Source organism: Terrapene carolina, unplaced genomic scaffold (genome assembly GCF_002925995.2).
Source record: "Terrapene carolina triunguis isolate 2854851 unplaced genomic scaffold, T_m_triunguis-2.0 Scaffold69, whole genome shotgun sequence".
In the NCBI taxonomy this organism is placed as follows: Eukaryota; Metazoa; Chordata; order Testudines; family Emydidae; genus Terrapene; species Terrapene triunguis.
In genome coordinates, this window is record NW_020664420.1 from 62815345 (window position 1) to 62838980 (window position 23636).

At 42.3% G+C, this 23636-nt stretch overlaps 1 protein-coding gene across 4 annotated transcripts in view; it reads right to left on the reverse strand.

The window, feature by feature from the left end:
- Positions 1–306: 306 nt before the first annotated feature.
- The window catches only part of MCC (MCC regulator of WNT signaling pathway), a 331118-nt gene continuing 307788 nt past the window's right edge, over positions 307–23636 (reverse strand). For all 4 annotated transcript variants that reach the window (XM_026649202.2, XM_026649201.2, XM_026649203.2 and 1 more), the window contains 4 exons: positions 20413–20619; positions 18876–18973; positions 2293–2415; positions 307–497 (listed from right to left, as the gene is read on the reverse strand). In XM_026649202.2, coding sequence (XP_026504987.1) covers positions 317–497; positions 2293–2415; positions 18876–18973; positions 20413–20619 — 609 coding nt within the window. In that variant the 3' untranslated portion in view covers positions 307–316. The remainder of the gene's footprint in view (positions 498–2292; positions 2416–18875; positions 18974–20412; positions 20620–23636) is intronic.

The window sequence follows — 23636 nt, forward strand, 5'->3', positions numbered from 1 at the left end:
CCACCCATTAGGATTTGAGGATGGGTGATAATCCTGCATGTGTGTGTATATACAAAATCACATGTACTGCGAATGACTGGAAACTTTACCTTCAGACACTGTCCATTTCAAGCAGTGATTAATAAACAATCCTTTGCTAAAATAGTCTCCCCATTCCTCCTGGTTTGATTTGACAAAGCCACAAGGCTGATCTATGCCTGTTATGTTTCAGATCCTTAATAGTGTTCACTACCTAAAATCAGTTAAAGAAAAAACAAACAAACTGGTTTTTAATGGCACTAATTGTCATCATATATATATATATATATATATAATTTTAAAGCGAAGTTTCATTGGTGTGAGGTCTTGAGTTCTCCTCCTCCAGCAATGCTATTCTTTGTTTGAGCATCCTCACTTGAGTCTCATGCCTCTCAACCATGGCCATCATTTGTGACTCCAGTTTCTTCAGTTTGTTTTGATGCTTCTTCTTTGCTTTTTCATAAGCTGCCACAAGGTTACTGTTAGAAACAGACAGCAATACAAGATCATTCAACAAAACTAGCTCAAGTTAAGCACCTAGAAACAGACACCGAAAATCAGTGGCCACTTCTGAAAATTTGGCAAAGGGATTCCACCCCCTAAAATTTAATATAAAACTTTGAACATGTTTTTTCAAGGTTTACAAAATGATTCTCTCACAAGCCAAGACCTTGTTTATAAAAAGTCTCAGCCATAGGAGAACTAATGTTCCTCCCAGAAAATAAAAAATCATCAAATGAAAGCCCGAGAGGCCCAAATCACAAATCAGGGAGAACAGGGTCTAATTACTGAATGTAAATATCTACATCAGAGGAACTCTTGGTGTTTTATTAATGCCTGTGGCATTAAAGCAACATATCTAACTGTGATAATTTATTGTGATGCATCACTATATGCTTGCTGCACTAGTGCGCTATGCAGTTCCAGGTTATCATATGATGTCTGAGGATTGTGGGCCCAATTGTTTGAGGTGCCGAGCACCCGCACCTCCCTGGTGTAGAGGCTGCTCAGCATATCACCTAGGCCTGGGCCCTCGGTGCATATCACAAAGTGTTTTGTTAAGGGGACACTGTCAGGTAGGTTTATGATCAAAATTTAGAGATTGTAAATAAAAGAAAGATTTATAGAACATTATTATTATTTAATTAAAACATTTATCACAAATAGTTCAATGGATGAGGTTTTTTACTGTTTTTGTCCCCTGCCAAGCCTTTCCCAAAAGTGTGGGGAATCAACAAAGTGTTAGTGCCTGAGAACTAGAAGTTGACACTGACGTGTCTAGTCTCTACATAGTGAATGAAGTACAAAAAGGAATGGAAGTATTATATATTTTTAATGCCATATTATTTATAAGGAAGGAAGGTCTGATGGGTAGGGAACGGGACAGGGACTTGTGAAACCACTGTTCAAATCCTACCCTAGGCATGAACCTGGGCAAGTCATTTAATCTCTGTGCTTCAGTTCTGCACCTGTAAAATGGGGATAAATAATACTTCCCTGTAAGGTAATGCACTGATGAGCGTGAGGTGATCAGGTATTACAATGATGAGGGCCATATAAGTGCCTAGATAGATCTTGAGAGTGTCCCTTTGAAGTCCAACAATGTATTACATTTAGTTGCCAAATGCCCTCTCTTCAACCTCCCCTTTCGCTCAGTAGGAGACCCCAAATGGGTGCTGGTTGAAGATCAAGTCTTGCCCACCACCTCAATGGCCAAGACTTTCTCTAACAGGTAAAGTATGGCTCATGAGTGACAAATTACACAGTGAATGGTTGACTCCTTGAAGGAAGGGGACCAACAACAATTGTAACCCCTCAGTCCATCAAAGCCTATTGATGCAGACCAACTGGGAGATGGGGGCACAGTCTGTATCACTGTCAGTGCTACACTTTAAAGTACTGAGTGGGATTATGGAAGGAAACTTGATAATAGGAGAATTTGAAGGGATAAGAAGAGATGCATGAGCCAGGCCAGGGAGGTGGTGAACGAAAACTGCAATAATTCACAAACATGATTAAACTGAGAACTGTTTTATAATGGATGATATTTTTAACTGCAATAGAATCTCTCCCCACCCACGCACACAGGTTATGGAGCACTCAGTGACAAGGATTAGTCTCTTCCCCCAACTCTAACCTTGCATTCTTCAAGACTCTACGGGCAAGCAGCTGAGGATGCAGAAACTGTTCATTAGGGAAAGGAGAGGATTACAGTGCACTACCAGAATGCAGCAGAAGTCAATGTGTGCATCCATTCACTAGAAGATCCTTTACCTGTTTGCCCTTTTCAGGTCATTAACAAACTCTGCAGACTGCTGATGTCTGATTTCACTGCTCTTCGTGAGTCTCTCTAAGGCACTCACTAACTCTTGCACTCTCCCTTTCAGTTTCTTCTCTCTGCACCAGGACACAAGGAGTGAGGAAATCAGTTATCCATATAATTTGGACTTGCAAGAGTATAGACCGCATTCAACAAAGTTCCTTCTGTTAGATTTAAAGGAGGAAAACAGTTTTTTATACTACTTTGATAATGCAGGATTTAGTTTTATGAGGTTAAACTTTTGTTAAATTGATTTTGTTAAAAGCAAAACGGTAACAATTCACATATTAGGAATGTAAGATAAAAAGAAATATGGACAAACATTAGATCGTCACTGGGGATGGTCTTGTCCATGCTACAGCTCTCTCACATAAGCGCAGAATGTGCAATATCCACAGTTAGGAAAAGAGATGCATGGAAGAAGATATTAGTATATAGCATATTCTATATATTATATATTTAAGATGGCAACTCAGATAGTAAAGTAAACAATATAAAGAAGTTAAAACCTAAAGCTAATATATATAAAACAATTAAATACAAACATGGTGGACCTAGGATAACTAGGTAATTTGCTAGTCAAACATTATTTGTTTTTATTTAAAAATTCTCTTCATTAGAAAAAACTGCAGGAAGACTCACTACATAAAAGAGGGAGAAATCAATAACTAAAGAGGAACACTTCACTAGCATCCAAAACAACCACCAGCGTCACACCCTGCAGGAAAAGAAAGGAGGGTCTCATTGTTACGGAAATTAAATGCTGCCCTGGAGTACTGGATTCCAGCCTTTACCTCTGCCTAAGTTCCTATGTGATGCTGGGCAAGTCACTGAAACCAAAGGATTCATAAGTGGTCAGTAGTTGTGTGTTTCTCATTTTCTGGGTGCTCAACTTGATTGCCAGGGTCTGATTTATAGAGGTGATGAGCACTCACAGCTGCAAATGAAGTCAATGGGAGCTGTGCTTTGAACATATGAAGTGCTACAGAATGGAAAGTACTCTGAAAAATCAAGTGCTGGAAACTTACTGGAAACTTCTGACCTTAAGCACTCTATCTCCATTGGCAATAATATCAACTTATCACACAGGGGTGTTGTGAGGATAAGTCATGGTTTTGAAGCACTCAGATACTATAGTGATGAATGCCACTGAAAAACCCACAAGGAAATGAAGAATTCCGTCTTCAGAGCAGGGTTTGAATAGCATTCAATAAATAAGACCCAGCGCTACACATCGAACAATGAGGAAAAAACAAGATGGTGAATAGGTGCTCATTACATTCATTCTGTGCACCGAATGCAGCAGGGTCCTGTGGAAAAAATAGTATGTGGTCATGTAATTAGAGACTGCATAGTTCTAGCATTTAACTTTTGAGTCCTTTGCAAACTTAATAATGTTTCTTTAACATATGTTTATTACATACACAAAGCTATCATGCTACCAATGAGACTATACAATTATCTACTGTAGTGATTTATAGGGAGAGCATGGGTATTTTTCAGCATAAAGTAAAAAGAGCTGTTTGGAGCAGCTTCAGGATTGCATTTAGGTTCTTTGCTGCCAAGGGCATCTTTAATTTCTAGACGCAAGGTGTTGGAACCCTGAATTCATACAGTTCACAAATATTCAAGGCATACTAGACAACCTACCCAAGGCTAGAGATTAGGTATGATGTCTGGTAAAGACACTGTAGTGAATGTGTAAAATCAAATCCCTTGTTAAAACTTTTGATTGTGGGCCTGCCTACCTCCTAACATGAGATCCACTAATTAGTCTCCATTTGCTGTAAATGTCCCTTTTTCAGTCCAAATTGATCAACCGTATTTTTTTAATTGCACTGACATTTTGAGCTTTATTGTGAATTCCATTAATTTCACCCCACTTAGGTTCTACTAAACTTTATTTACACATCTATTTTATTTGATTTATGCTTCTCCCGTTTCCCCTCTGGGCTGGCTGTACTGGTACATGGTTCCTAGGTCAGGGGCACCATTTCAGAATTTGGTGGCGGGGTGTGTGTGCGCACGCGCAACTTTAACCGTGATTCCAAGGGCTACTTAGTCACCTGAACACACTAGGGTTTTTTTGCAGATAATTTAGAAATTAGCTGATAAGAATTAGATATAGTGCTCCTATGTAAAAAAAAGAGGATTTAATAAATAATAGACTCACTCAGCTCTAATACTAACATATTCTCACATCTTGTGTCAAGTCACTTAAGGAACACTGGTTAGGTTTGAAATGTTAATGTATATTCTTTGTTACTAACTGTTGAATACAACAATTGAAACAATTATAGAAAAATCTAGATTACTTTTATCACTTTTTTGCAGTTCTTCAAACTTGGAATAGATCATTTAATTTTGGAAATGTCCTCCTCGGGTAACGCCCTATGAGTTTATACTGCACCTGTCTGGGGCTCTAGAGGTGTGTTATCTCACTACAAACAATAGACTAGAAACTAATCTTAAACAGGAGTGAAACTGACACTTTCAAGTCACTTTCACAGTATTGCCAATCCCAAATATTCAAAAATCATGAATCAGACTCACCAAATATCATGAGATTAGCTTTAAAATCATGAGATTAAGTACAAATAACAGATTTGGGGTTCTTTTTATTTGCCTTCTGCTTTTTGAGCCTTTAGGGTTCACTGGGGTCACATTTTGAAGCTTTCTGCACAGCCACGAGGACTAGAAACTTCATTTTTCTTTAAGAATGAACGCTGAAATCATCACATATACACTCGACTCGAGGAGCTGCGGCTTTAAGGAAAACAATTATCATGAGACTCATGACAAAAATCATGAGAGTTGGCAACACTGCTTTTACTTCTATTTAAAGGCTAGTTACTTTCCAGAAGGCTCTTAAACAACACTACAGTGATTGAGTTGCAATTCTCACAGGAGGACATTTAAAACCAAACACCAAGAAAATTCCATATTTTAAAGTTAAGGAAAAAAACAGACTTCTGAGCTATATCAGGACCACTGCAGGCAGGTAAGGAAAATAAACAGGCCCAGGAGCTCTGGACAGCTCTTCCTTTAGAAAGAAAGTTGGAGGGTCAAATTTTCTAGTCCTTAATCAAGTAAAACTTCTATTGCCATCAGTACCTCCACTCACAGATATAAACATGACAGTGAACATGTGATAACGTGTGTGGTCAATAACTACACACTATATACTTAAATATCTGAGCCATCTTATCCAGAGTTACACATTTTACATGCATTGGCTCAGGGACTGGATTTTCTGGCATATCCTGAACAACGCTGAGCACACAGATGAATAATGCAAATCATGACAATAATCGTTGACTTTATGGATTCTGTGGATGCAGTTTCTGTTCTTTGTTCTGGAATTGGCTTGAATACAGCTGAAACCCTAAGAATTTGAGGCATAAACACATCTGATACTTATATGACACTTTCTCATTCCTTCCTTTTCTCAAACTCAGAACAAAAAATGACTGAACAAAATGGTTTTCAGTTAAAATGTAAAATTGCACAGCAGCCATTGCTGTACAACCCAGCATGGGGCAGAACCTGCAACCCCTTGGGAGTTAAGTGACCTCCTCTCATCTGACTCTCATTCTCCATCCTTCCTAACCCCTGTGCTGCTTTTCATGCTGTCAACCATGACATCTATCCTGGGACCATTTGCTGGAGTCTCAGAGAACGGGCCGCCTTGGTTTTGCTCCCATCTATCAGAGTCCTCTTTTTTTTGCAGCATGCAGCAGAGAGAGAGGCTGGTCTGCTGGGTAGGGAGCTAGCTCTGAGAGACCTGGATTCTACTCCACCCATGGACTTCCTGTCTGGCCCAAGGCCAGTGCTTTAAGGACAGAATTTCAAAGGTTTTTAGGCACCCAAAGATGTAGCTAGATATCTAATGGGGTTTCCAGAGCACCAAACCTTCTAAGTGCATTTGAAAATCTCACTAGGTGCCTAAATACCTTTGAAAATCTGGCCTTTAGTCTGTGTGTGCCTCAGTGCCCCATCTGTACAATCATAGATTAGGGTTGGAAGAGACCTCAGGAGGTCATCTAGTCCAACCCCCTGCTCAAAGCAGGACCAACACCAACTAAATCATCCCAGCCAGGGCTTTGTCAAGCCTGACCTTAAAAACCTCTAGGGATGGAGATTCCACCACCTCCCTAGGTAACCCATTCCAGTACTTCACCACCCTCCTAATGAAATAGTGTTTCCTAATATCCAACCTGGACACCCTCCCACCCCCCACTGCAACTTGAGACCATTGCTTCTTGTTCTGTCATCTGCCACCACGGAGAACAGCCGAGCTCCATCCTCTTTGGAACCCCCCTTCAGGTAGTTGAGGGGATAACAGCATTGCTCTACCTCACCGAGGGGCTGGGAGGAGAAATAGGTTAGATCTGTGAGGTGCAGCCTCAGATACTATGGTGATGAGACTACATAAGTACCACAGGTAGAGTGGGAACTTCTCTATACACGGGTAGCCCTTCCCTGGGTTTGACCACTTCTTTTCACCTACACCCCCAAATCTCTCCCTTTTCTGAATGTAACCTAGGCTCAGTGCTTTGCTGTATTTTTTCTGAATCCCCCGTTCTCTCTGAAACAACCCCTCAACCTTATCTCCCTGCCACGGAGGGATTCCTCCTTTACACGCTAAACTTCCATACCCTTAATTTAATCACCAGCTCTTTCTTATCTTAATCACCCTGCCTCTGTTTGTAAACAAAATACTGACTCCCTGCTCCAGGGGCACATCTCCTCTACAGAACTTACATTTCACACTAATGCTGTGCTGTAGTTAAGAGCTCCACCTGGGAGCTTGCACATCTCCTGTATGAAACTCAGGGAGGGGCTCCCGCGCTCCCCTGCCCGCCCCCCCAATTGGCGCCTTTGTCCTAGGTCCTTAACTGGAAATCCATGGTGTCCAATTTATGGCACCACTGATAACCTCAGTTCATTGGTTTAATCAACAAACCCCAGTTCTTCATTACAAGTCTCTGCTGTTTATGCTAGAGGCATCATCATGATATGCAGTTTCCAACTTCCGAAGCCACAAGGGAAATCCAAAAGTTATGGCTGAAAACAAGACAAAGTACTGACCCAAGCTCCACCTGTCCGAATGTGGTCATTGGGCAGTGGTTATTCAACTCTCAAGGTTGTTTGGTAGGGCTCCCCACACAATGTAAAACCACAGATTTTTTTGTTTACTGTGTTAGCCAAAGAAAATATTCCATAATTTGTGTATACAGGAAACATACAAACAAATTAACGCTCTGTGTGCTTTTACCCCATTGTACAAATGATGTAAGTCCCTGTAATTGTACTAGTGTATCCACCATACCTCCCACAATGACACTTTCTCAGTTTCTCTTACGCAGCTGTAAAATACAGAAGAGCTTGAATTCTAACCCTGCAGTAATATCAAAGGACAGTTCTCTGAAGGTCACTGTGAAATACCACTTTACTCAATAGATCTACGCCTTGTGTATAGTGAGTAACACATCCCTAACACAGTAACTACAATAAATATATACAATTGTTTCCTCCTGCTAGCCCTGCAGAGCCAACACAACAAAGTGTGAGAGAACTGGATTCTAGTTCATCTTGTCCATCATTAACAAAACTGTTTACTAAATTTCAATTACAAAGCTAATCAGTAACACCTGTACAAATCTACTGAGCGCTATGGGGGTTGTACAGGTGTCACTTATGGCAGAATCTCACTATGATGAGGTTGCACAGGTGCTTAACTTGAAGACAGTGGTCACTAAAACAGGTGTGAAGGCATGATTTGGCCAGCAGAACTGTGGAGAAGTACCCAGCTTGACTTTCTGGGCCTAGCCTGGGTTTGCAAGGCTCACAGTTAGGAAACAAGCATATTTTTAATTGTAAACTGAACACATTTGATACAGAATCACTGAGAGTTGTCAAAGAATAGCATTTCTCTAGAGACCCTGTCCAGTCTAGATCTGCACTTTAATAGAGTTGAGGAATGATGCACCTTAAAGACCATTTGACACCAACTTATCACACTGCAGTGTGTGAAACCTTTTGAATTCCTCCGAGACTATGCTGAGATTTTCTGGAATTGCCTCTTAACCAGACCCCAGTTCCAGTGTTGGCCTGAAAGTGGCAGCATTTTATAACCACAGGAAGAGCCATTTAACATGTTAGTTTAACAAATTTAAAATCCATCTTCAGCAACAGAAGGGTTTTGCCAAAACAAGTCAGGGAAAAACTGAATGCTAGCTACTTATACCAATGTATTGTTGTCAAGGATATACTGGTTAGGTTAGAATGAGAGGGTGGAAAGAATCTTTGTTAAAGAAAAGTCTTAAAAATTCTTTGCTGTATAGACTCATGCATATTCTTAAATTTCTAGGGACGTGGGCTTTTTTTTGTTTTTTGTGTTTTTTGAGGAAGGGGGCAGGCAGGGGCCTAAGGACCATCAAAAATCTCACCACTTTCAGCTCCCAAATGCAAGGTGCATTTCATTGCCCTTGCTTTAGCTAATACAAACACACAGCAGTGTACAGATAATAGTTTACCTTAGTTAAGCAAAACAACCTCCCCCCATTTCACCTTGGGGAGCGAATCAGAGATGAATGAACCAGACATTACAGAAGTTAGTCACATTGCTTTAATGCACTTTTGACAGGTGCTCTGATACTACAATGTTAAGAGCCATTTAAGAACCTGAACAGAGTAGCGCAGAGATTGAGTGCCTGCCTGCATTGGTGGTTGGGGACTTTGAAGGGAGGTGGGGGGGGGGGGAATATATTTATGCTGGCTGTGACACAGCATGAGTAGTAGGTGAGCTAGGACGAATATATATAGTAAGTAAAAGGAGAAGGGAAAAAAATAATTCAGGCCCATTTAAAATCAAGAATCAGCCAGAAAATACTGCACTGAAACAAAGACCACACTGCAGCAACTTGCATAGTAAGGAACCCTGCAAGGCAGCAATTCATTTTAAAGTTCTCAACACATCACCCGTGACAAAGGCCTGGTGGACAGCTCCTATTAAAGTGCTAGGGAAGAAATGATGAAAAGTGGGTTTTTTAAAAAAGATTTCTAGGAGCTTTTCTTGCACTGTGAGCAAACAAGCAACTGACTTGCTTCTGTTATTACATAGTGGGTTTTTTTTGAAAATCCACTTTGCCAATGAAGGAAGTTCTAAACCCATACACTCTATGGATTAAATCTGTACCTCTACCTTTCCTTCCCCATTTCCCCCCTTTTCTGGGTTGTTACAGGGAGGCTGCCTCGGAGAGGAACTGAATCAGCACATCTCCTGCCTGACCTGTCCTCAGTACCTCCTAGATTGGTCAGACTCTTTTCAGGTGCCAGCTCTGAGCCTCCTGGGCATGCGGGAGCTTTCGCAGTGTGCATCTGCACCCCCTACTCCTTCCACACTTACTGCCACTAGGAGCCTGCAATGTGGCTATGAAGTGAAATAAATCTCCTAACTTGTAGTGGCAGGATTCAGGTAGTTGTTACTTTTTCCTGAGATAGTGCAGTTTGCTGAAAAGAGCATCAAACCATCCGCCCTTTGCAGGAATTCTCATGAAAGACATCGCAGCAATTTGATGGAATGAAACCTCACGAACCCCTGCAAACTAATCCACAGGGATCCAACACTTTTGAATTCTGAGTACCTGCTATATACTTATTTATTATTATATTGCATTGATTTCAATGGGCCTTCTACAGAAAAGTGCTTCTCAGACATATGGACACTGAAGCGGCAGCAAAAGCAAAGAGATATTCATCCAACATCTACTAATTTGTTTTGGAATTAGTGAAACTGAGATTTGTTTGCAGACTGGCTGAACAACCAAAACACATGAATTCAAGTTCTCTCCTCCAAGGTGTTGCATTTTCCATTTTTACCAGTATGCCAGAGACTTCATCACAGCTGCAAATGCTGGTATATCAGCAGTCTCTCTATCCCTTTATAAGATCTTGTGAAAATATTTTCTGTGCCTTCAGAACTTCCTTAGTATCTACTGTTCCCCAATTAGCTAAGGGTATGTCTACACCCAGCCGCTAGTTCGGCGGCTGGGAATCGAAGTTCTGGGTTCGACTTATCGCGTCTTGTCTGGACGCGATAAGTCGAACCAGGAAGTGATCGCCGTCGACTGCGGTACTCCAGCTAGACGAGAGGAGTACCGCGGCGTCGACGGGGGAGCCTGCCTGCCGCGTGTGGACCGAGGTAAGTTCGAACTAAGGTACGTCGACTTCACCTACGTTATTCACGTAGCTGAAGTTGCGTACCTTAGTTCGAATTGGGGGGTAAGTGTAGACCAAGCCTAAGAGATCCCATTTTGGCATGTGAAAATCCTTCTAACATTTGTGCCCTTCCAGTCATTTGTTCTGTAGTTTGTATCTAAGTGATAAGGAACTTGGAGGTGCACTTTGTATTTCATTAATGCACTAAAGGGCTATATGCATTTATGGAATTCTGAGCACAGCTTCACTCTCCTGATTGCTATTATAAATCAGCAGAATATGAAGAATCAGCAAATGCAGTTTTAATAAAACAGAACATGTTAAAATAACTGTGCTATTTATAACACAGCATCTTTTCAGAATGAATCTATGGTGGGTGTCTGTATGTTTATATTTAAATGAGAGAGAGAATTAACTATTTTAAAGGAACACTCAAACGTCGACACACCCTAAATTCAGTAGCTGTTTCAACCTTACAACATGTTTTTGTTTAGCATTCTGAAGATCAGCATCACCTTTGCTCTCACCTCCCACACCTTCCTTTTCCAATTGATCCTGCAGCAATAGGGAGTTGAGAAAACATAGCAGCGGCACATCACATCTTGTGTGAGATGCACGCAGAGAAAACTGGTGCATGTGTGCACTGACAGGGAATGAGCCTGTGATCAGAGATATGCCTGCAAGCAAATCACACAAGAGACTATGGTTCTGTTTCGATTAGTTAATAACTCCCTGCTGCACTGAACAGTCAGCAGGGAACTAAACAAGTCATTTGGGAAAATCCCTGCCTGCAACATTCTGAAGGGAAAAACTACTTTCCGAGTATGTGTAGCTCACAGGCCTAATGCACAGCAGCAGCCTCTGAAAAACAATACCACTTATTCATTGAAATTACTGACGCAGTAGCAATGGAGAATCTTGGTTTACATTTTTAAGACCAAAACAATTGCTGAGTGGAATTAAAGTGGACAACTGCTGAGTTGCTTTAAAGAGCTTTGGCTCAAGCTTATGGAATGGTTTCAGGCTAGTTAACAATGTTTCTCTACTTTCATACATCTAGCCACATCAAATGCTCTGAATCCAATTTGGGCAGAAAATCCCAAACCCTGGTCCCACACAAGACAGAGCAAACTTTTTGAAGTTTTCTGTCAGTTTGGTCTCCCCATACTTGCTGCAGGTTTGGCCCAGGATATCTTACCCTACTCACTGTGACTGCTTATGAGGGCATGCAATTTATTGTCCTACTCCTGTAAGACAGGATGACACACACTTGTAGTTTCTGATTCAGCCACCAGCCATTCCAGATGAAGCTCTACTTCCCTCTTCTCCAGCGACCACAGACAATGATATGTTTAAAACCATTGCAGCTGAATCCTCTTTCCATTAGCAGCTTAAACTAACAACCAATGCCAGCACTGCATGTAACATCCCTAAACCAATTAAACAGCAAGGCTACATTGTCCATTCGAGGTGGGACAGGTAATATGGAACACAAAAGAAGAGGGCCACACAGAAAAATGTGTTTCCTTAATAGCAACAGTAACAAAATACCCCTAAAAAGCTAGAGGGGGAAAAAGCCTTTTCAGATATGACATTTGTCCAACTCACAAGTGTGTTTGGATCACAGACGCCTGCAGTGTTGTTTCCTGCCACCAGTTTGATTGTGTAGAGGAAAAGGAGGAAAGGTGTTAAATGCTTTAAAGTTTGTCTTGCTGTTGTGCGCAGGAGCACTGCACTGTTCTACGTGTGGCCTGATGATCAGAGGTTCAGAAGTCACAGCTCTCTCAGAAATCCATGGGAGCTGTGGAGGTTTGGCACCTCTAAAATCAAACCAGTGGTGCTTATGGATGCGAGGGACTCTTCACTATAATTAGAGAGGGGCACAGTGGAGGCACTCCCTGGTCAAGCTTCCCTGCACACCTTTGTCCTGACCTGGAGCTTTTCCAGTTCTGGGCCGAGTACAGACGGACAATTCTGTCAAGTTGTATAGCTGCTTAGTGATTTGGGCGACTATCCTGTGGTGAGCAGAGCTACTCATTCGATTTAAAAAACAAACGATACTGGTTATTGGTGAAAAATGACAAAATAGCTAGCCCCCTCCCCGTGTTCTTGAGGAGTCTGTCCCAGCATGCCGCTACACATTGTCTCTTGGGGTTTATCTCTTGGCAGTGATTTATTATATTATACAGCATATAGACCAGTGGTGGGCAACCTGCAGCCCATCAGGGTAATCTGATTGCACACCGTGAGACATTTTGCTGCCGTTGACTGTCCGCAGGCCCCGCAGCATCCAGTGGCTGCCGTTCACTGTTCCTGGCCACTGGGAACTGTGGGGAGCAGTGCCTGCGGACAGTCAACCTCAGCAAAATATCTCGCGGTGCGCAGTCAGATTACCCTGATGGGCTGCAGGTTGCCCACCACTGATATAGACATTTCCACGACCCTGTGCTGCACTTCCCAAATCCCTGGATAATGGTCGCGGCATAAAAAGGCAGGGATCCTTGAATTTTGCAGATGGCTATGTCATTGTGACTTCACTGCAGCCGGTCACAAAATTTGGTTCTGAAATGCTACGAAGTTCCAAGCCCCTTGACCCCATTTAATGTACACAATAATTAGGTCAAGGAAAGAGGTAAATGTGAAATAACTCTGCCAAAAAGGAGCAGACAAAATGCTGTGGGAACATTGACAGGTTGCTTTTTAATACATAAAAGCTTTATAGACATCTGCATGTACAGTTTGAGCTGCAGTATGGCAGAAAGGGACACTTCACTGTGGCACTTTTTAATTGTCACTGTTCCTTTGGATCATTACAATACGCTGTAGTTTCGCTTTCCTCTGTTCGTCTGCAAGAGCAGGCCCAATCTGTGTTCAAAATACACCTGAATTTTGGAGACACTTATATCCAAGTCAGGATCCCAACTTCATGGCTGGATATCACTGCCATCAAGAGCTGAACCCAAACCTCAGATCCAAACAGCCATAAGCGGCGCAGAAGATTGAATCCAAACTTTGCAGTTTGGTCCAAAGGTAACTGGCATTATGTGAAGAAATGGCCACCACCATGATTCAGCACAGCTTTCTGTGATATTGCTGATCTCCAAATACCAGGGTGCTGCTACTGCAACAAGCATGGGGATCTTTTTGGGGAGTCTGTAAGAATGTCACTGTCTCTCACTACAGTACACATAGGAAATTATAGAAGATATAGTGAAACGAGACAGCTTTTCAACACACTAATGGAAGTGTCCGTTGCTCCGGTTCTGAGGCAGGTGGAATAATGGTAAATACTGAGCAATGAGGAGTAATCTCTGTGCAGAACATTTGTGTTGGTGTGTTTAGTACTGGAGGAGGGGCCAATGTTTGACAGCCCGCAGACCATAGCCTCTTTATGCACAGAACTAGCATAGCATGTGCCGTGGCACTGCCCGCTTCACCGTACGGTCTCAACTCTCTTCTGCTAGGCTAGTCTCCATGCCCAGTCGACCTTTGGCCTCTCTGCTGAGGCTGTCACAACAGGTGTGCCAAGTGGAATGGTGGCTTTTGTGATGTGGACATCAATCCACTGGACTGAGATCACCGACTCATTTCACACAGGCCCTGAACGGCCATCAGATGTAATGACTTTTGGCCAATATTGACCTTGTCTGGATTTGAACTGGTGAAGGGCTTTGTATCCCATTAAATCCCTGGAGCCATCAGTCCTCCTGACCAAGCATTTTAATAAATATAAAGAACTACAAAAAATCCATGCAGACACCAAAGCTATTATAACTCTAGTTTTGTTGTGGATGGTTAAAGAACGTGAGAGGGCCTAACACATCAGAATATTGCTGAATAGGCCTAAGGGGATGCAGAGATTCTCATCCATTTTTCACAGAAGTTTTAGGAATCCGAGACTAAATAAGACCCAGTTACATCATATCCATCTCCCTGCAGGCAAGTTCGTTCTCTACAGGACATTTTTCTCATTTCCTCCTCCCTGCAGAATAGCTGCCATAGGCATTCATGGCCTGATAATACATTTATTAAGTCTGAAGTGAAATGGACAAAGCTACGGTCCTCCCTCCCGCAGCTGGAGAGGAGAGCACAGCAGCAAGGCATGTACTACTTATGGGTCCACTCAGAGACTGTGTCAGCATCCACTGCCGTGCTGAGCCTCCGCTAGTTCTGGCAGTTGGGAATTCCAACAAATCCTCTCTTACAGCCCCGGTTTCTGGCATGACAACACAATGCGATGCCATCAGGCTGCTGGGAATATTTTTTCACTCCATCCTGAACACAAGATATTTCCTGCCAACAATCTGTGCGGAACCATTACTTATTGTCTTGAGACTGTCAAATATCTTCACTTTGGACACCCGTCAAAGCATTCTATTAGACCATAAAAAGAGAAACAAAGCAGTGCTAAATATATATTTTGGGGAATGGGGCAGATTTACATTCAGCCAGAACTTGGCATGAACAAACAAAGCAAGAAAGCCAGCCCGCCCGCCCATCCCAGTCTATAATAGTGGAAACCTGGTAGCCCAAATGTGACTTTATAGCATGCAACTTGCAGATAACTACTACTTTGCGTGTGGCTTGTTTAGAGAAGAGAAGAGGAAAGAGGTCTACAGTGAAAGCACATTAGATGGAGTTTCACAGTGTACACAGTCAGGAGACACTGTCAAGTTGGTTCCAAAGCAACTGTGACAAGGGAACCTGTAAAACTGATACAAACATAGGCACCGACTCCGTGGGTGCTCCGGGGCTGGAGCATCCACAGGGAAAAGTTAGTGGGTGCTCTGCACCCACCGGCAGCCAAGCTCCCCTCCTCCCCCATGCCCATCTCCTCCCCGCTCCCTGCACGCCGCGTCCCTGCTCTTCCGCCTACCTCCCAGCACTTCCCGCCACCAAACAGCTGTTTAGCAGAGCTTAGGACTTTCCAGGAGGGACGGGGGGAGGAGCGGGGACACAGCACGCTCAGGGGAGGAGGCAGAGAAGAGACGGGGCAGGGGCAAGGACTTGGGGGATGAGGTGGAATGGGGGCGGGGCGAGGGGCGGGGCCGAGCACCCACCAGGAACAGTGGAAGTCGGAACCTATGGGTACAAATACAAATATGCACCAAAACAATGAGGTAAGAATAGGATCCTTTTGTTGGATCTCCCCAAATCATTCATTTATGAGCACTACACTGACGCTTTAGGGAACCCCTAGGCCTTCAGAAGTTAATTCAAGGGTCAACACTGTCTGGACGCAGCAAGAGGTTAAGCAATCACTGCAGCACTGAGCACATTTGGTAGTGATGCTGCTGCAAAACTAGCTACAGGCCATGAAAAAATAAATGCTTCCAAATCATTATGTCAATGTCTATTTTTTTCCTGCACAAGACAATCTTCCTCTGCTTTTTCACAGCAATACACTATTTTAAAATATAATTAGCATTACTTCAATAGAGAAGACCCCCATATGCTCTGCAGCAACTGCATAAGAAAGATCATTTAGGGGGGAAGCTGTAGGTTTTGACAGCCAATAGGAAACAGTTGGTGCTTTTGGCAACCAGGAAGGTGTGGGAGGCGGTTTGGATCTATAACACTCTGAAGGTGTTTGAGGCTTTTGGCTACAGGGAAGAAATGCACCTCCTCTTTCCCTCTCACTTGTGGGCAGGTTTGAAGGTGACTGCATTTTTGGGGGATGTGACCTTCTTTTCCCCTCTTAGGAACCAGCTATCTCAGTGCCTCAGTATTCACCATTGTGTCTAACAACCATGGATTATAAGCACAATGGCTGGATGTTTCTGCTAATACGAGTAGCACTGAGCAATGTCACTATTAGGTTCCAGAGATAACTTTCAAGAGCTCTTTCCTCCTAGGTTGTTCACAGACTCGGGAAGAGAACACTTCTTCAGTTCACTTGCAGCTTACATTTGGAGGGTTATCTTGGCAAACCTAAGAGCAGAGCACATCTTTTTATTGTATGAGCGCTGACATTCTGATGCACGGTGCTTATTCATATCTGAGCACTACACTGACATTTTAGGGAACCCCGGATCAGCTGGGTAGACTTCTGAAGCTAATTCAAGGGCCAACTCTGTCTGGACGCAGCAAGAGGTTAAGCTATCACTTATTGCTTAAGCAATGCTTATTCAGGGAGTGGAGTCTTCACAAATGTCACAGATATGGACTCAGGGAGCACAGGAGGCACTGATTATACATCCTCCTGAGATGCAAATGGGAGCAGGACTGAGAAATCTGCACACCAGCTCTCAGGGCATCAGTCTCCCACCCACCCCCCAATGTCAAAACTCAGCTCATAGTGGCTGTTAGTGTTGTTGTGCACACACAAACATCATTATAGTTGCATTAATGGTGAAAAGGTCCTTTTGTGGATTCACAGTTACATAAACCTTATTTAGATCTCTAAGGCCCTATCTACATTGAGATCAAAACCAAGTTAAGTACAATGATACAGATCTTTTTAAACACAGCTGTTGCCAATCAGGGTTTAGCATAGTTTCCCTCAGCTCTGGGGATAGGACTTTTTCTCTGAGAACTCTCTTAAAAATCAACTGACTACATAAGGCGACTAGCCTATGGCCTGGTTCGCTGGCACAGTTCTCAGTACAAATTCCTGTCCCCACTGATCATGGAAATCGTGCTGGAACCCAGCTGGCAGCAACAATCACATGTAACATAGTTGTAACTAACTCAGTCCGATTTCCATTATACAAAGAGCGTAAGCTCCTAACTTTATGAGCAGTTTAATCTGATTATTTTTTCTTTCCCCTCCTACCCAATTGGCTGCACTCACTATCTGTTTGCTAGGTCCTTAACTGGAAATCCATGCTAATTGACTTATGGCGCATTTGATAAACTGAAGTTTTTCTGTGTTTAGTCAGCAAACCGCACTTCGTGACTCTACTCAATCTCTGCTAGTTAAGGCCAGTGGTCCCATCTTGAAACCCGGGAGCAAAAGGCAATAAAATGCAAAAGCTACAGCTGGAAAGAAGACACACAATGCTGACCCAGCTCTCAGTGCCAGGACTGTTCTTCATTGGGCTGAGGCAAAAGGCTCTTGGATAATGATTATTCAACTCACTTACCCAGCCAGGTTTTACCCAACGGAACACACCCTTGCAAACAAATTACAATTTTTTAACCACAACATTTTTTGTTTACTGCACCAGCCAAGCTAAATATTCAGCAACTGCAACTTTGAGACTAGGAAGCAAATAATATTAGCTGTATTGATTTTACAGTAGTAATGACCTTACATTTATATAATGTCTTTCATCCTCAGGGATCCCTGTGTACATTACATACTTAAACACTGAAATGAAGTTGCCTCTGGAGTGAAACACAGCAACTGTCTGATAGGCCACACCAATACTATATACAGCTTTTAGGCCAGAAATGCAGATGAATATATTTTTCAAACTGAAACGGTTAGTGTAATTTTAGGTAGGTAGAATGTAATTACCATAGCAGGAACTGGGCAGTTGGTCTCTTGCAAAAAAGTTCTATGGGATTGATAAAGGCCAAATCTTTACAATTGGAGCCTGGCGGAACGTGCATATAAATGACATTTAGGCATCTAAATAACTATTTTCACTTTAAGTCACCACATACACTGCACAATTGCAACCATTACATATGGGAATATATAGTAGGTATGCAACTGCATATGGACTTCAGCTTAAAAGTTTGGCTATTAACGAAAAAAGTTTTCAAGACATCCGTTTTGTATCTCATCTGAAAGCCAAAACTTCGCACAAAACAGCAACCTTATCACCATGTCATGGCACTGGTTTGGTACTCACTCAGAGAGTGAATGCTGCTTTTGAATCAACAAAACTTCTCCCTGCAACACCTAGGGGTTCTTCGGTGGTCTCCCATCCAACTACTGACCTGGGACCAAACCTTCTTAGCTGGAGCTCTGGATTCTAATCCCAGCATTACAATAGATTTCCTGGTGACCTTGAGCGAATCACTTAACCTGTCCGTGCCTCATGTTCTTCATGGGTAAAATGGGAATAACAGTATTTCCCTACCTCTCAAAGGTTTTGTGAGGCTAAAATTCATTCGCATTTCTGAGAAGTTTAGGGACCATGGAGATGAGCACCACAGAGCAATTTATAAATTAAAAAAACAAGTAAAGAACAACAAGCAGAAAACGAACTGTTAGAAAACTTTAGTCCTGGTTCCTCCTCATGGGCAAACCTCTGACGATGCCTATAAAACGTGCCAGATTAAAAGATACAACCCAGAATGAAATCTTACCCTAGGATTGTGGAATAAATAATGTCTCCAGGAAGTGGAAGAGGGTGCTTACCGTCTGAGTGCATTTGTTAGTTCTGCAGCCAGTTCACTGTCGTTGTATGGTCTCAGCTCAGCGAGGGTTAATGGTGTTGTGGTCCCATCTGTGCATTCCTGAGAAATGAGCAAGATCGCCTTACTAAGAGTTACTCATCACCTTAAGGGGGGGGATGGGACTATGAGCACTTTTAAACTTACAACTGCTTTTAAAACTGAGCTAAAATTAAATCAGTATAAACAACACAAGAGTCATGTAGAAACATCAATGCACCAAGAGATGGGTCAATGCATTATATTCACCCAATGTTTTACAAACCATCCCACAATAATCAATAATTTGCAGAATTCTGCTATACAGCATACATTCTCTGGTGTCTTATTTCACTTTTGACACTGGGTTTGAAGGGAAAAAGCACAGTGGGCAAGCAGAAATTCAAATGATGTGTAGTCAAAAATACAGAGGGACACTTCTGTAATTTTTTTTGCTGCTGGGGCTTTGCAGGGACAGAGGAACAAAGGGATACAGCAGCATAGGCATGAGATTATAGAATTTCTAGGGTGTCCCTATTTCCTTAGAAAAATTATAAACCTAAAGATAGCAATACACAGATTTTGTTAATTTAAGGGGAAATTATTTCCCCTCCCCACCATTGGTACCTACCTGCATTGCGAGGGGGTTTTATAAATAAATCTCCAGCCATTTCCTAATGAAATGAGCACTAATGTATCTCAGTTTATTTCTGGATGCACGGACCCCATCACTATTGACTTTCAAGGAGATACAACAGTCAGATGACAATAAAGTTGGCAATAGTAGCTAGTATGCTAGTGCCGAACGATTGTCATCTTCCCAGAATTTATAACTGCATTTTGCTCAGGGGACATGGGCTTAACTTTGCAGTGTCTGAGATCCCAGGATGGAAGGTGCCATATAATTAAGGGTAAGATTATGTCACGGAGGTCACAGAATCTGTGACTTCCATAGACCTCCATGACATTTTCCACTTCAGCCCAGGAGCAGTAGGGCTGGAGCTGGCAGCCAGCGGGGGCCCAGGAGCTCTCAGCCGCTGGTGGCGGGGGGATCTCAGAGCTCTGGCTGTGGGCAGCTTCCACAATTCCAAGCCACCGTGGGCAGCAGTGGGGACTCTGGCGCTCTCAGCCACCACAGGTGGTGGGGACTCTGGATCTCCGAGCCACCACAGGCGCCTTGGGGACCCGGGAGCTGCAGCAGCAGTGGGTGCTGAATCCGTGCCCCCCCCAACCCCCGATTTTGTCACAGTTGTTTTTAGTAAAAGTCACAGATGGGTCATGGGCTTCCGTGAATTTTTGTTTCTTGCCTGTGACCTGTCTGTGACGTTTACTAAAAGTAACCATGATGAAATCTTAACCTTACATATAATACATGTCAACTGGAAGATGGAGAAAGGTGTGTGTGTGTAGATGGAAGGGAGAAAGCAGGGATGATTAACATGCTTAAAACTGGTAACGACAGGGAGATGAAATGTCTTTAGTTATGTTTACTCTGATTCTGGAGACTTGCATTAATTCCTGACCTTGCCCAATTTGTCTTTGCTGCCACTACTGGTGGAGCTGAGGGATCTCATTTTCTGTTCTTTTTGCTCTTCTACTTCAGACTTTAGGTGCTCAATGTGAACTAGGTAGGCCTGTTCTTGGGCCTCTCGAGTGCTGAGTTTCAACTCCAGTGCTTTCTTCTCTTTCTCTAGCAGGTACAGTTGTGCCTTAAGCTCTGCCATCTCCTCCTGTTGGAGACACACAGACAATCACATCAAGATACTGTGACGTTGTGCAGTCTACATGGTTTTATAAAAATATAATAATAAGTCAATATAATGTAACTGGGATAGATTTAGAGAAAATACGGTAATAAGTGATATAATGTAACTGGGATATGCTTCATGCAAAAGGTCTCTTGTAAGGTATCATTACAAAGCTTATAATCTACTGAGTATGATAATCTGATTTGTATCAATGTACCACTCTTGTATCTGAAACTAGAAATATAAAACATAACTCTGAGGGCCTATTGTAATTATGTAAAGTGTGGGCCATTAAGGATGGTTTGGAATCTTGATGACTCCCATTGTCTGCAGATGGCTGTATTTACCTTTGAGTCTTCCTGTGTGTGTGTGTGCTGGCAAGTGAGTAATGAAGTCTTGCAGTGACATGTGATCATGTCACCTGTACTGGAATCCATCTTTAACCTGGTGCTTTTCCAGTGAGGGGGGGTGGAAACCCAGAGGGACAAAGGATTCCCGCCTTATGCAAAAGATATATAAAGGGGTGGAAGAGAACAGAGAGGGAGAGGAGCCATCATGGAGAAGCCCCTAGATAACACCTAAGCTGGAACAAAAGCTGTACCAGGGGAAAGAATTGTGCCCAGGCCTGGAAGGTGTCCAGTCTGAGAAAAACCTACTGAAGCATCTCTGAGGGTGAGATTATCTGTATTTAGTTTGATTAGGCATAGATTTGCGCATTTTATTTTATTTTGCTTGTGACTTACTTTGTTCTGTCTGTTACTACTTTGAACCACTTAAATCCTACTGTCTGTATTTAATAAAATCACTTTTTATTTAGTAATTTACTCAGAGTATGTATTAATACCTGGGGGAGCAAACAGCTGTGCATATCTCTCTATCTGTGTTATAGAGGGCGAACAATTTATGAGTTTGCCCTGCATAAGCTTTATGCAGGGTAAAACGGATTTATTTGGGTTTAGACCCCATTGGGAGTTGGGCATCTGAGTGCTAAAGACAAGCACACTCCTGTGAGCTGTTTTTGGGTAAACTTGCAGTTTTGGGACAAGTGATTCAGACCCTGGGTCTGTGTTGAAGTGGACTGGAGTGTCTAATTCAGCAAGACAGGGTGCTGGAGTTCTGAGCTGGCAGGGAAAACAGAAGCAGGGGTAGTCTTGGCACATCAGGTGGCAGCTCCCAAGGGGGTTTCTGTGATCCAACCCGTCACAGATACCACTTCACAGAACTGTACACAAAAGGGAGACAGTGTTACAGTGAATGAAATCATGTTTGTGCTGCTTGCCAAGATGGGGCTTAAATTTAATTTTCAATGAATTTTTAATTTAGGAATCACTCATACGATTCAAATGTATTATCTAAACAAAGAACATTTACAGACACAGGCAGCAGTAGAGAATTTTCTGGTGTAAATATATTATTGGTATTGAATATAATTATGTATTATATTCATAAGTAAAAATAACCATGGAAATGTTTGAAAAGCTATCCCCTTGAGCCATAAGAGGTCCTACTCAGAGAGAAGTCTGAATTGGTGTAATATATATTTCCTTTTAGTCACACCACCTTGCCCTCACACTAGGGTGACCAGACAGCAAGTGTGAAAAATCAGGACGGGGGTAGGGGGTAATAGGAGCCTATATAAGAAAAAGACCCAAAAATTGGGACTGTCCCTATAAAATTGGGACATCTGGTCACCCTAACTCAGACTCCCAGGACCAAATTCAGCAGTGATGATAAAGGGGCAAGTGATATGCTGAAAGCAGGTGTGAAAATCTAAGACAGTCTGTTAGTGTAACTTATCCTAACTGTTGAGAGGTTCTGACAAAGGTTAACATTACACTAGTTTTGTCTCCTCTCTGAATCTGACACATAGAAGAGAGATATGGATACTTTACAAGGAAGCTTAATTTTAAAAGCTTGTTCCCACAGATAATTTTGCTGCTAGTCAGATGGGTTACAATATTGCTGCAAACTTTCTCATAGAAAACCCTTGTTGTATGCATGGTATAATGTCAGTGTATCCATTCCCCATGCCCACAAATCAGATCTGCTCTCATACACCATCTGAATGTATCTAGAAGTACAGCAATTCCTTTCTATATGGCTTACTCCAGAAACGTGGCCACAGTTTTTATCTGAAAGCATATTCTGAGGCCCCAAAATCTGGAAGGGGTGTCATATTAATCCAAAGAATCTTACTTTCCCATGAAAGTCCACGGTCAGTGAAGAAGATATCAAAACATTCCAGTGCTTATTTAGTTAGATTAACATCCTTGTAGAGGGAGGAGAAGGGCAATACTCTCTCTGCCCAAAAACTCAGTGCTCAGACTGTGAGAGGACGCAGCGGACATAGCTCTGATAGAGGAGAGCCTTGTATCATTCAGCAGTGCTGGTCTAATTATAGGCAGTTAACTTAACATCAATTTCAGGACAAATTGTGGGAAGGCTGATTGGGATGCAATCAGTAAAGAATTAAAGAGTGATACCACAATTAATGCCAAACAACACAGTTATATGGAAACAGATCTTGTCAGACAAACTTGATATTTTTTTATGAGATCACAAGTTTGGTTGATAAAGGTAACTTGCTGACATATTATACTTAGACTTCTGTAAGGCATCTGACTTAGTCCTGCTTGACATTTTGATAATTTAGTATAGTGAATTTTTTGTTAATGTAGCCAATATTAAATAGAGTAAAAACTGACAGACTGGTTAACTGACAGATTGCAAAAAGTAACACTGTGAATGGGGAATCATCACCCAACAGGAGGGTTTCTAGTGGGGTCCCACAGGGATCTGTTCTTGGCCTAGTGCCATTCAATATCTTTATCAATCATCCGGAAGAAAATATAAAATCATTGCTAAAATCTGTAGGTGACATAAAAATTAGTGGAGTGGTAAATGATGACAGGCAGACCTGGAGCATCTAGTATCATTTGAACAATGTGTTTTAATACGGCCAAATGCAAGGTCATATATCTAGGAATAAACAACGTAGG